Source organism: Cygnus atratus, chromosome 4, assembly GCF_013377495.2.
Source record: "Cygnus atratus isolate AKBS03 ecotype Queensland, Australia chromosome 4, CAtr_DNAZoo_HiC_assembly, whole genome shotgun sequence".
Lineage (NCBI taxonomy): Eukaryota > Metazoa > Chordata > Aves > Anseriformes > Anatidae > Cygnus > Cygnus atratus.
Genome location: NC_066365.1, coordinates 71,560,505 through 71,574,198, shown reverse-complemented (window position 1 = coordinate 71,574,198; position 13,694 = coordinate 71,560,505). Strand labels below are relative to the sequence as shown.

General features: G+C 47.9%; 1 protein-coding gene across 4 annotated transcripts in view; it reads left to right on the top strand.

Annotated features, from left to right (window-relative positions):
- Nucleotides 1-13,694, top strand: part of REEP1 (receptor accessory protein 1) — a 64,683-nt gene that overhangs the window by 34,427 nt on the left and 16,562 nt on the right. For all 4 annotated transcript variants that reach the window (XM_035547475.2, XM_050710651.1, XM_050710650.1 and 1 more), the window contains one exon: nt 10,979-11,147. In XM_035547475.2, coding sequence (XP_035403368.1) covers nt 10,979-11,147 — 169 coding nt within the window. The remainder of the gene's footprint in view (nt 1-10,978; nt 11,148-13,694) is intronic.

Genomic DNA, 13,694 nt, shown 5'->3' with positions numbered 1-13,694 from the left:
GGAGTTGAAGGAAACTGTTTTCCTCTGCCAAATGCTTTTTGTATGACCTTGGGCACATCATTTAGTATTTCCTGGCCTTATCTCCTGTAAAATTGAGTAATACATCCTTGGGATGCTAAATATGTGCAGGCTATTAAGCGTGTTGAACTGAAGGCATTATGGAAGTGGGAGCCCCTGGGATATGCCACATACATATAGGATGACAAGGATATGCGAAAACTGTTCCAAAGAAAAGCCCCAAATTGCCTCTCTTTACCCTGCTGTCAGGCCTGGCTCGGTTCTTCTGAGCTGTTGCTCTTCAGTGGGGAGGCTCTGCTAAATAGGGACTGCTGGCTAATCCAAACCCGGACTGACAGCTAGGATAAACGTGGAGCTAAGGCGAAGCTGTGTGCTTTATGCCCAAGGCCACAACATTTGTGTGATACCTCCGTGACAGCAGTGCTTTCAGTGCTGTTGCGTAAACCTGAAGAAGTCACACCATGGACGTAAATAGGCTCTGGGAAAGCCTGTTCTGCAGCGCTGCCTTTGCTTCCTACAACGTGCCGCAGACTCTGTGTGCTAGGGCTGTCTTTCAGGACAGAGTGAGAAACAATGTGTGAATCCCAAAGAAACCGATTCCTTTTTGGGTAGCCCCGGAACATGCAAAGCTCGGTGGTGCCCAGGCCCACAGTGCCCACCTGTTCATCTCGGGACTGAAGCAGAGTCTTCATCGGCTCTTCAGCCTGAAACAAAAGCCAGCACCACAGTTTTATTTCCTACTGTTCCGCTTCGTTCTGCTTTTCTGGCGTATTTCTTAAGATTCTCACAGCCGTGAAATGCAGCTCCAGTGGCAGCAGGAGGCTGGGCAGAAGGGAGAAGACCCCCCAGGGTACAAGGAAGCTGCTGCTTTGCTTGAGATAATGAAGCTCCCTTTCATTGCTGGAAGAAACCAACCCATGCTGTGACTCCTGTGGTACTGTTATATGGCACACCTGCCAGCCTAACCGGAGAGAAAGCAGGTAAAATATTGCTGCCTGTGATGGACCAGAAGAGTCTCTCCTGCACACTACCTTGGGGATGGGAAAATGAGCGAGAGGTTGGATTGAATAATTTATTTTTACGCCAAAGCAAGGACTGTTCTTGTCTTTGCTTCAACCTTGAGATTTAAGTGACTGCGAATACCTGAGGAAAAACAGGACTCCTGACTTCCTTCACCACTTCGGCATGTGGCCTCCAGCAAGTTGCTTGCTTCTGTGCTCCTCAGGGTGCGATTCCAGGGACGGGGTGAGCTAAAAAACAGCTCTCCTCTTTCCAAATGGGGCAATGCTCCTACTCGCAGTGGGTCACACTGCACCAGCTGCTTGGACCTCCTCAGGTTCTCTCTAACGTATCATAAAGCTAATCCAGAAAGAGAAAGAAAGGGAGTTCTGGTTTTCTTAGTGAGTGAAAGAGTCCACAAGTGCATCTCATGAGAGCCTGAGCCAGCGCAAGGGACGGGACCGAACTGCGTCGTGAGGAGTGTGGCTGGAGGAAAGGAAAGCGAGATCCCCCCGTCCTGGTGGTGGGAAGGAGGCAGTTCAGCTCTGCTGCTCACGGGACCACACCCGTAATACCTTCTCGCTCTTCACGGTGCAGTAGTCAGGAATTGTTGAGACAGTTTCTGTCCCTGCCCTCCTCGGACTGAATTCGCCATCTTTTGGGCAGGGAGAGTCGCACGGCTGTTTTCCAGCCTGATGTGCTGCAGTACGGAACTGCTGAGCTTGGGCTCCTCGAATATTCAGGACGTAAAGCGCGGTGGGTCAGCTGTGCACGTGTTTCCATGTAGCTGTCCCTGCTGCGGAGCGTGCTGTTTCCAAGAAGGTACGGGTGGGAACAGCTTCTGTTGCTCTGCTTTTCAGCTGCTGTCGAATGTATGTCACCACCCTTCCTTGCCCACTTGAGGGAGAGGTGTAACAGAGGGAGATTATCCTGCGTGAGCGAAGTTTAGAGGACTAATTCTCTAGAAAACACTCTGAGCCGACAGATGCCGAGTACGACTGCAGTGCTGTCCTCTGGGAAAAGTTTCCGGGGAGGGGGAAAGAGAATACTATTTGTAAGCCTTATCCTGGCTTTCCCCGTGCCGAGGTTTAAGGGTATCCAGCTAGCCTGTGGTAAGTGTGGGGTGTGGATTGGGAAGTGAGCTCTGAAGGGAGTCGCCGGGTTTCAGCCTTTAACAAGCCAACATGTTAAAATTGGGACCTAGGGCGATGACCATATATCCAGGCATACTGAGTACCTGCAGTTCCTGGGGGAAACATGGCTTTTACCAGCAAGCAAATTGAGGATCTCTCTTATTTCCTACTTCACTCGGATTAGCGGGTGAGGAAAAGGATGTTCTTTGATATTAAGAAATGGACCCTTAGACTTTGCAAATAGGCATCTTCTGCTGGCAAATACACAGTGAGATGTGGGCTGAAAGCATGCTCTGTACAGGCCTGTTCTCAGTAAATGAGCTTAGATCTAAAGGCATCTAAAATGATCTAAAAAAAAGCATCTAAAAGGATCTAAAGGCATCTAAAGGATCTAAATCTAAAATGGTCTAAAATGATCTTAGATCTAAAGTTCTTGGAGGTACGTCTCCCAGCGTGCATAGCCCTGCCCTCTCCTGTCTGTCTGAGCTGCAGTAACTGATCTTCTTGCGGTCACAGTGGTCCAGATCCATCACGATCTCTTCTCTGTGGTGATTAGATCTTTGCTCAAGGCTTGTGTTTTCATCCTTCTTATCCCCAGTGCAACACGGGGGGGCTGGCTCCCTGACTACGCTTTATATATGACAGGCTGCTACTTGTACATTGATCCCGGGCTAAGGGGCTGCAAGCTGAGCGCAGCCACGTGCACGCTCCTTATCTCTGATCCCCCGGCCCTTTCCCCTTTCTGTCTTAAACAACAGCCATAGTTAGCCAAGTGCAGGCTTCTTGCCCTTCCCCTTCCTTCTGCTCCCCTCCCCTGCGCTGGTTTGTTTGGAAGCCACAGTTGTGCTAACCCTGGCACCAACCGGTGCCAGGTCATTTTACCGGCTGAGGAGCTGTCAGTGTCCCAAGTACCCCGAGTCTGCCCAGCTGGCTCACTTGGGCGTTTTCTCTCTCTCAGGAGAATCTATTTTTGATGCTCTCCCAGCAGACAGAGCATTAGGTAGCTGGTCTTATTACCCCTGCGTAGGTGCTCGGCACAGATCCTTTCCCTGCCCCCAGCAGCCCCTCCAGAGAGCGTAATCTCATTTGGGGCTCCGTAATCCTGTCCTCGTTGCTTGGTCATCCTGTCACACGCTGTGACTTCAAGTGGGTCAGTGCTAAGTGGCGGGATTAGATGACCAGGCAGCAAATCCTGCTGCTCTTTGCATGTTTTCAATGAGTTCCAGCTTGTTCAGCCATTCCCGGTCCCTCTGGGCACTGAGCACCTTCTTTCCAGCTCAGCTTACGGCAGCAGAGGATGAGCAGAAGAGGAACCTGCTTTGGGGTCTGAGCAGCTCCCCTCCCATCCTCCATCGCGGCAGCAGCAGGACAGCGGCAGGGCTGTTACAGCTCGGTTTTGGGGCAGCAGAGCCATCCGTTGGAGCCCTGGGCACAAACGGGCTTTTTGTCGGCAGCGGTCAGGTTTCTGACGTGAGCATCTGGGACTCGCATATGGCTGCAGTGGGGAGTGGCACTGATGGTTTCAAGGCAGCATCAGCCTCCTCCAGCACACCCGTATGTGCTCCCTCGCTGTCGCCACCCCCAGCGCTTGCTCATCCTCCTCCCATCACCCTGAGCTTCCCACCACCCGCTGCCTTGCCCTGTCCCCCGTCCCCAGCTCCTCTCCCTCCTTCCCTTCCCAAGAGCCTGCCAAGCCCTGCCGTCGCCTCCTTTGTCCCTGTAACCCTCCCATCACCACTTCTACACTCTCCCCAGCTCACAGACCCTCTCCCTAAGGTCCTGGTTTTCCCAAATCCTGTTCCCTTATTCCTCACCCTGGATAAACGAATCCAGCCAAACAGGTCAGTGCCATTTTCCCCCAGGACAAAATCCTGCTCCCAACTCATTAACCACCTCCAACTAGTCACAACTCTGCTCTTCAAAAGGAGAGCTGCAGAAAACATCCTGCAGCCATCACAAGGCCAGGGTTGCTGATAACGTACCTTCCTCGGCCCTTCCCCTTCCCCCCGTGCGTAGGGCAGGGAGTGCTGGCACAGCAGCTGGTGCTGTGGCGCGCTGTGTGCCCCCTGGTGCAGCCCGCCCTCGGGACGGGGAGCGCCAGTGGGCACTGAGCCTCGGCAGGAGATGATAAATGAGGTGGAGGGAGCAGGCACGCATGACTGGTGTCGATGAAAAGCCCGTTCGTGCCTAATAAGTCTGAGAAACCGTCCAGGAGCCTTTCATGCGTGGGGAAATAGGGCTTGCGGTGCTGCCAGAGCTAGCAGTCATCCTGCGTGTCTGGTAGAAGGGCCAGGCATGCAGATGCAGGTGGGAGGGTCTCGGTGCGCACGTCCACCTCCTTCACGCTCAGGAGTGCAGCATCAGCGGGTCCCAAACTGCTTCAAATCGCAGCCACCTGAGTGCTCTGGCAGCCTGGCTTCCATTCCCACCCTTGGGCTCACCACCCCATGGGGGTTGCAGCTCTGCTGGTTTAGGTTCCCTGAGCCCAAGAAATTTATCGGAAAGCCTCACTGTGTGTTTTTGCTGTTTTTTAAGCCAGGAGATTGAAAAAAAAAAGATGATCATTTGGATTTTATCCTCAGCAGTCGAACAGCACCCTTTCCTTAGTTTTTAGTACCTGGCTGATGCAGCCAGTGCAACTGCCCAAAGTCAGAAGCGGTTCGCTCTAACTTCCCATGACGACTGACAGCCTGTTACGGTGGGAATTTGAAGCCCAGACTTGTGGGGGAGAGATGCTGCCTTCGTGCCATGGCAGTGGAGACCTGCACTTCTACTTCAGCTGGGAAAGAGGGAGGCAGGGAGCATTCATCCCTGTCAGAGAGGGGATTCGTAACGGGATTTCGTAACGATGAGATCCCACTGCTTGCAGGGAGAGTGTTTCTTTGCTCACCAAGTGTGTCGTAGGACACTTCTGTCCAGTCTGCTTAGTGCTGCTTCTGGTCTGTAACAGGGCCAAGAGCTGCAGAGGTCAGGAGTGATTCAGAGTACAGAGTTTGAGAAGCTTCTGTGGACCTGTCAGTGTTATCTGCACACTCCTCTTGAAAATAGCATCCTTTAAAGGATCTCCACGTGGGGTCCAAAATCAGCGATCTCTTGGCTGAACTATATTAAACCGTCAAAGGGGAATAACGCACGGCTTTCTTGAAACGTGGTGCCACTGACGACTATTTCATGAATTGTTCCTGTCACAGTGTAATGCATTTTTCACTCTGAAATCTCAAGAAACTGACTTCCCCCCAAATCAATAACACCTCAACGCAGAGCTACAATCCAAGCAGCTGATCCCAGTTTTTCCATCTCGTTGGCTCTTGCGTCGGTATCTCGAGGAGCAGACAATAGCCAGTGAACGCACAGGACCAAACAATAAATTTATACAGAGCCCAGGCTGGGAGAGACAGCAACAAGCAGTTCCCAGAAGAGGAAATGGACTACGCAAACAAAAAGGGTGGATGAAATTAAGTTTCCACCATCAGCTTTAAAGCCAGCTGATTTCCGTTGGAGTCTTCAGTCCTGCCTGACATCCCCAAAGTGCGTAGCTGCTCTCAGCCAGGCGTGGCATGCAGGCCCTGGCCGTAAGGATATTGCTTGTAGGTTATTTGCGTTTGTGTGGTTTGACAGTGGCAGAAAAAAATTGCCCCCTTCAGCCCACAAAGCCGGTGGGTTTGCTCTTAGCGGGACCTTCTGCAGGTAGGCACCATAAGCTTGGGCATGAGCATTGCCCTACTTCGCAGAAGAACCTTCAGTCCCCGGGTCTAAAATGACTGCTGAGCATCCTTCAGCTAATCCTGCCTAAATTAGTCATAAATACGCTCTGTCCTTAATGATTTTAAGTCTGGAGGTGGCCAGACGCTGGGGGTTTCTCCGGTGGGAAGCGCCTGTGAAGTGCAAAGAGCGGCAGCCCCTTGCTTTTATAATTTGCTGAACTGTTTACACGCACTTGCTAGGTTACACCCTGTCAGCTGGGGTTGTGGAGTGGCTTCTTCATCTCTCTGGGAGAGCTGAGGAAGGGAGAACCTACGTTCAGAGGTGTAGCGCACAGGTGGGTGTCCCTGCTTGTTGTGTGTGTGTGAGTCCCTGTACATCAGCGCCCAGCCTCGTGCTCACGTCTCACCTCGGTTACTTGTGCTTCAAACAGATCTTATTGTCAAAGCGTGTACGTTCGTTGCCACATTCGCTCTCTTTTTCCCTTGCTAGGTCTCTCAGCTACTTCATTTGCACTTGTATTTGGACCAGAAAAAAGGGCAGGTAATCTGCTGAGTGCTTCTGTTGACCTCTAACCAACATCTGCCTCCCCGTAGGAGTAGTTTGAGCTGTTTTCAGCTGAGGTTGGTCTGAGGCCAGACGCTGTCTGCTCTGCTTCTCGTAGGTAGATCCTGCGTGCTGTGCTCTAAAAGCCTCTCCTTGTTCACATCAGCAAAACGCCTTCCAAGTCCTCTGCTGGCAATCAGAGAGATGCCAGCAGCCAGGTGGGGAGCTGTGTTTGTGGAAAACCCATCTAACTCAGGTTGTTGCTACCGTGGTGGCCGAGCTGCCGTGTTTGCTTCTGTTTTCTCACTGATGGGTAAAAGGGAGCCTCGCTCTGCCACTGCTGCGATCCCATTAGCGTGGTTGGGGTTGAGGTGGAGCCAGTGAGGCCAGGACTTGGCTCAAAGGTGGAGAAGCGTCTCTGCAAGCATGTCCTGGGAGCGTGTGCCACACCTCGCAGTGAATATCTGCGGGCTGGTGGCTGTCGTATGCATGCAGACGCGTCTGCTGCTGGGAAGGAGATCTGCTAACCGCAGTTCCAGCAAAGAGAGACCATTAACAGGGTTAGTATTGTGCTGGAAGTGCAGTGAGCGTGGCTTAGTGTTCCCTTGCCTGTCCATTAACTGCTGATGCTGAGATGCGAGAGGCCAGAGGGTGCCCTCCTGTATTAACGCTGAGCATATTAAAAGCTTCTCTTGTATGACTTGACGCTTTTTGATTCCTGATTTGTGTCACTTCCCCACGCTGTTACAGCAGCAAAATGGAGTATCTAGTTACTACGTGTGTTTTGAAGCCTAAATAATGTCTACAGAATTCTTTCAGGTCGTCAGACTGACGGTATGATAAAATCTAGAGACTTGTTTGTTTATATTTGGATCATAGTTAATGGGACTTTGTTATGTAAACAGCAGGTTTTAAAATGATGTGCCTAGTTTCATTTTCCTAGAGCCTACGTAAAGCTACCTACATATGTGGAGGAAGTTCTGTGAACAATCCCACTGTATTTAAGCCCAGTTTTTCCAGACTCCTAAGTCCATCTCCCTCTAAAAGGTTTCACTTCAAATGCGAGTGCAGAGATTAATTATAGAAGCCAAGCAATTAAGACACCGCCAGCTATTTCTGATGCAGTGCCTTTCAGAGTACCTGTCGCAGTACTGGCTTCAGATTTTGGATCCTTCCAACATTTCTGATCCTTCCAAACCATGTTGGTTGGGTCGGTGTCTGTGGCCTGGGCGTGCAGAGATTAACATCACTTCTGGAGATAAGTCTGCCACGGTTAGGGGAAGGTAGCACGCAGGTTAGCTTGCTTTGAAAGCTCACTATTTGGATATTTTGTCCCACTCTTTAAAGCAAAAATAAGGAGAGAATGTGCTAGGTGTGAGATGTAAGGTATGCCTATACTACAGCTACTGTTGTGACTGAAGCAGGCAGAGACATACCTAAATTAGTTTTAGCTTAATTACTATGCCAGACGGATGAGAGCTTTAACTTCCCTTAGAATCCCAGAGAAGCTTGTGCAGCTTAAAAGGCCACGTGTTGGTGGGCGATGACCTAGTATCTCTGGTAGATCACATCTGGGTGAGGTTGATACCAACTGATACCAGTTACTAGGAGGCGATAGTACTTTTTTACTGTTTGCCTTTTGTCCTGTTCAGTACCATCGAGGGCTGGCCCTTCTCTGCCCCTGTCCCTGAGAAAACCAAAGCAAAGAGAGAACTGTCCCGTGTACGATGAGGTTGGTGAGTCCTGGCAGAAGAGGTGAAGGAACCCTACGGAGGTCCACTTTCAGCTCCTGCCTTACCTCCACTGTGGGATGAGCTTTCCTAGGGACCAGAAGATCAGATGAATTTGGTAGCGGATGCCCTGTAGTGAACAGGGAAGAAAGACACACCTGCACCCACTTGTTGCCACCGAAACCTCACTGTCTGGCGAAATACTGGGTCAGAAGTGCCGTGCACGTGGGGATGGACCGTGTCCTACAGGAGAGATGGTGAGGCAGAAGTTGAGTCTAGGCAGGAAGTCTTGTGCCCGGGGAGAGTGAGGCTCGTGTTCATCCTGATCATTCTGACCTGTCGTGGTATTACTCCTCGCTAGCTCACTAGGATAAAACTAGCCCAAGTCCACATGTACGTGCCTGTAAATATGCCTCAGACCTCCAGTGTAGACGTAACCTCAGGATCTGGATCTTCCCCCTGTGCAGACACACGTTCTGCTGAAATCTCTGGGACATCTCTCGTGTCCGTAGCGCTTGGAAGAGCATCTGTGTGATCACGGACAAGACGGTAAACAAAAATCCCCCAAATAGCTGCTCTTGATCTGCCACTGGTCTGTTTTTACCAAACGTAGTCCGCGATGTCTGCTATGCTAGATCTATTCTGATCTTGGTTTTTCTTTTGTTAATAAGTGATGTCTTATTGTAGATTTATTGTCTCTACAGCTGGATGAAGACTTTATTGCTAAAATATAACTACAGCAGGGCAAGCCCTCGCAGTGTTGTCCCTTCAAATGTTTGTGATTTCATAATACAGCAGCTGCTTATGTGACAGGGAAATTAGGGCTGGTAATGGCATTGCCGTTTTACTTTGAAACTGTCCTGATTCCGTTGTATGATAATTTCTGTTGTGTTTCCATTTGGGCTCAAGTAGAAATGTGGCAACTGGGAAAGAATTGTGATTGAATTGTTATTTTGTGCCCTACGAGCATTGAAATTCAGCCTGTTCCTGCAAAGTCTGAAGGTGCAAAAATCTGAAAGAAGAAGACTGGAAGGGAAGTGAGCAGGATTTCACGTGTTCACTGTCATCGCTCAGCCTAAGCCATTCCTATTCCTGCTGTTTCTGAGGTTTGGGCAAGCTGTTTCACGGCACGGTAGCAGCGGTAATGTTTGCTGTTACCCGTGTGATAAGCAGCCTTCGTCCTTGCTGTAACGAGCTCAGGTAAAATTAAAGCAGAAATCAGGAAAAGACAGGCGTGTATCAGGTCCTTATTTTAAAACTCTCTCTGGGGCCTTTGATCATTTTATGCCACTCTATTTCAAGTTGCAATGCGAGAATATTAGTATAACTTCTTCCTTTTCAATGCAAAATTGTACATTGGTGTCACCTTCCCTGCCAGGTTGGTCTGATGCACGAATCTCATCTCCAGAATGACTCATGGCCACATCCATCAGTCACCCTCTGGAATTAAGTAACATTTGGGCGAGCTGGCTGAGCAAAGCGGCTGGGAGGAGGTTAAAAGCTGGCGTGCTGCTGACACTTGAGCTGGTAGTGCAGGAGGAATACAGCGCTCGTGTTACAGCAGCTTATCGATTGCTAAGCCCCTGGCTTTGCTGCTCCAGTCATTCTGCAGCAGCAAAATATTATTTGGTGGTCTGATTGCTCCCAACTGTCTCTTGCCAGGGATCTGTCTGCTGTAGTCGTACTGCGGGGTAGGATGTCTTGTGTTGCCTTTGAATCAGAACTGTGAATAGGGTGGCTATGCACGAGTTCACAGAATCATAGCCACCGACAATCACCAAGTGAAGGCAGCGTGTGAATTGCTACAACGTGCATTGACCATTTTTTGTTTAACAGGGCAATCCTCACTGCTGTTTGTCTTCAGACTTTCTGATCTCGGTCAAAACACCCACTGAATTTTTCTTAATTGACACTACCAGAAATAATTTTAGAGCCAGGCTCTGTGTAAAAGTAAAACCCAAGTGTACTTTTTATCAGTTATGTTATTTATTATTTATACGCTGAATATCACCTAATGCAGCCAACAGAGAAGGATAGATAGGTTTGGTATTGATTGTAATTCTGGCATTCTTGCTCTGTGGCAGTTGTGTTGTATGAGGATCACAGAATTCAAGAAGATGTGCACTGATAACCAACCTTTTGATAGGATGTAGTTTCAATATAAGGTGTCCTTTAAGTAAACCGTCGTTTAGAAAGAACAGCTATATTCCTTTCACCAAGGAATATGTTTGTTTCTTGATTGAGAGCTAGTCTAAGAAGGAATGAAATAGGGTGTGAGTTTATTTATTCCTTAAGCTGCATGAAAAAAGCACCAAAATATTTCTTTGCATTTAAGAATAACTTTTTATTACCTTAAAATTTCAAATTTTCCATGCTCTGGAAATTCTCTGTATGTCTGAGAACTGCTGGGCAAATATCATGGAGGATTACCTTTAAAAGGAAGTTATTTTGATGTAGACCATTAAATACCATTTCTGAAGCCAAGAACCTCTTTATCTAAGATATTAACGAAGAACAGTACCTGCTAGAGAGACTCAGCAACATCCTGCTCCTTCAGATGTGGCCAAGGCTGCTCGGAGCTCAAATGACTGAATTGAAGAATCAGGGATGCTGTCCATCAAAATTTTGAATGATCACAATGTGTGTGTAGAATCACTGCAAAAAGAAGGGCAAAGAGAATGAAATAATGCATTTAACAACCCATTTATGTCCTTTCTAGGTTACTGGACCAGGCAATATTTTCTCTTCCAATTGCCCTGATGGATTTCAATGAGCTAGGGAGGAGAAAAGTTCAAAATGCACTGTTTAATCTAATTTTTGTGTGTGTTATTTGCTTGCTTGTTTAACTAGGGACAGGGAGCCTTGTCCGAGAGACTAAGGAGCTTTAGCATGCAGGATCTCTCGACCATTCGTGGAGACAGCAGCAGCACTGTTCCTCCGTCGGTCACTGTACGAACAAGTAGCAAACAGAGCCAGCCAAAACCATCCAGAAGTGCATCGGAAGGCACTGGCAGCTCAGGTAAGTGCCAGCGTTATTTTCAGTGGTGTGTTGTCTGGAATATCACGCAGCTGAATGAAGTCATGCCGTTGGCAGCAATATATAGAAACAGACATCGCAGGCAGCACATACCAGAACTCACAGGACACAGGCACACTGTACACTTAAGAGAGAACAGTATCATCGTTTGCTGGTTGCTATTCCTGGCTGGTATCAAGGACTGGACGTGAGCACGCAAGGGGGCCAGCATCAGTCTTTGCAACTTGAGCTGTAAAGCTGAAGTGCAAGCAGCGGTGGGTTTTCAAAGAGAGGGGCTAATGGAAGTGCCCAAAGCAGGGGTAAGAATGCACAGTAGTGGGCAAGGGTCATTATTATCATCAGAGCCTCCATATGGTGATACAACCTCTCTCTGTTATGCTGTCTAAACATAAATGCAAGTTGTAATGGATATCTGGGTTGAATTAGTCCCACTCCTTCTTCTGAACTGTACAGTAGCTGTCCCTCAACAGCTCTAGGTCAAGAACTTCATCACTGATGAAGCCTACTGAGAAATAAAACCTGTACAAAGCACTCCTAGAAACAGAGGCCAAGGTCTGACAGCTATTTTTAATATGAAGGATGTCTGCATATGCGCTGTTATGGAAAGCAAGTGTCCCTGAAAAGCAAAGGTTCGTTTTCAGATTCTGAAAGAACAAAGGGAAGTAGCAGCATGGTGGGAATCAAATCCGTTCCTGAGGATTTGGTTGTGAAAATTTATTTCAAGCTCAGTTAAAGAAATCTTAGTGAGCCCAGATCCGAAACATTTAATTGGGGATGACTGTGCAGATTAGTTCTGCTAAAAAATTGAGAGGTGGAGTGTTGTCCCAAGCAGGAATTCGCAGACACTGCCAAAGATCATGCAACTCGGCTGCTGGGGTGAGAAACCAAAGAAAGTTGCAGGCGTGTCTTGATAGTTTTTGAAATGTGGGCTGGTAAATTTGAAATTTAAAACTTTCAGCGTATGTGTGTTGAAGCCCATGCAGAGATACACTGTGTTTCAAGCCTGTGTAGATTTCTACCCCTTTTAGTTTGCTTTAATTTTGGAAAGTGTTAGAAATGGGGTTTTCTTCCTTCCTAAAAAGTATCCTCCAAGCCCTTTACAGATGCTGAGAATTATAGCTCATAGACTTCTCTTCAGTTTTTTAGCATCATCTGTTGAATACGTTTTCTTTATAGGTAAACTGAAACAGCTAATTTTATTGCAGCTTTGCAGTGGTTTCATTTTATATTTATGTAGGGTCTTGTGTGCACGTAGCAAATTTTGCTTTCACTTGTAGTAATCAGTCCGAAGGTAAAGTATTCACACAGAATAGAAAACTTCTACTCAAAAAATAAAGATTAAAACCAAATCACATATAATTTAGAGCAAAATAACACAAAACAAATAACACAAAATGGCACAACTAAAGCATAATTTACTTACCTTAATTCCAGGTGTGTAGAGCAGTCTTTGTAGGTTTTTGTTTTTTTTTTCTCCAGGCAGCAATCTCAGCTCTTAACACGTACAATTTTCTGATTTTGATCTGGTTTCCGTGCTGCAGGAGGAAATGTCAAAGTGGATCTCTGAAAAATCGATCTGTTCGTAGACTTTTCAAACAGAGTGTAGTGTTTATCAGAGGTTTTTTTTTGATCTGAAAAATTTGAGATTTTGGTTTTAATTCTTCTTTTAATGACATTGACACAGATTTGCAAAATCTTCCGAGACCTCTCTCTGTCCCATCTCCCTTAGTGACCTCCCTGAGGTCCCTCATCCAGTACAGCCAGGCATCTCCAGGCGGTGATTTCAGCCACGGGCGGCTGCATCGTGCTGGGTGGAAGACTGTGGCCAGAGTTTTGCTGTCACTTTTAATCAGATTAATTGAAAGAAGAGGTCCTGATCTCTCCTGTTTTGTACGGGCACAATTATGTGTGTAGCCAGAACGATTCGAGGGGAGAATTGTTCAAAGTCACGACTATTGTGTATGGGTATGGAAGGGTGTGAACTCTCAGTCAGACTGTTTCAGGCCCTGAGGACCCTATTCTGGGTGAGCCAACACTTTTATAGGTACGCCAAGCCCAGACCTGGTCTTATTGCTTCACCTTCCATGTTGGTTTAGATGGATTTTTGATGGATTTTGTTTTCTCACTGAAACTTTAGACTTCTTTATATTCCTGGCTTAGAGATAATGGGACTTACTCGGTCTGACATCAGAGAGAGTCAGCAAAAATACCCCAGCCTGTTTGACACGAGGGTGACTCAGCTGAAGGTCTCTGCTTTCTTGAAAAGGGTCTTGGGAGCCACCAGCCCTTGGAAGGTCTGACAGCAGTAGCTGGGATGCATAAAACCAGCTTACGTTAATAGAGAGCCCGGCTGGGACCACAGATGCTGCCTGCAGTAGAAATCCTGCTTTCTGGAGGCTTTTAGGGGAGTCTTGAAGAAAGAGGCCCTGCGTATGCAAGAGGGGCAGAGTTGTGCTCAGGAGGAAGGGTCTGCACACTAGGAGACCTGAATTCAGACCCTGCTTTATTGCAGTACGCTGGAGCATATCT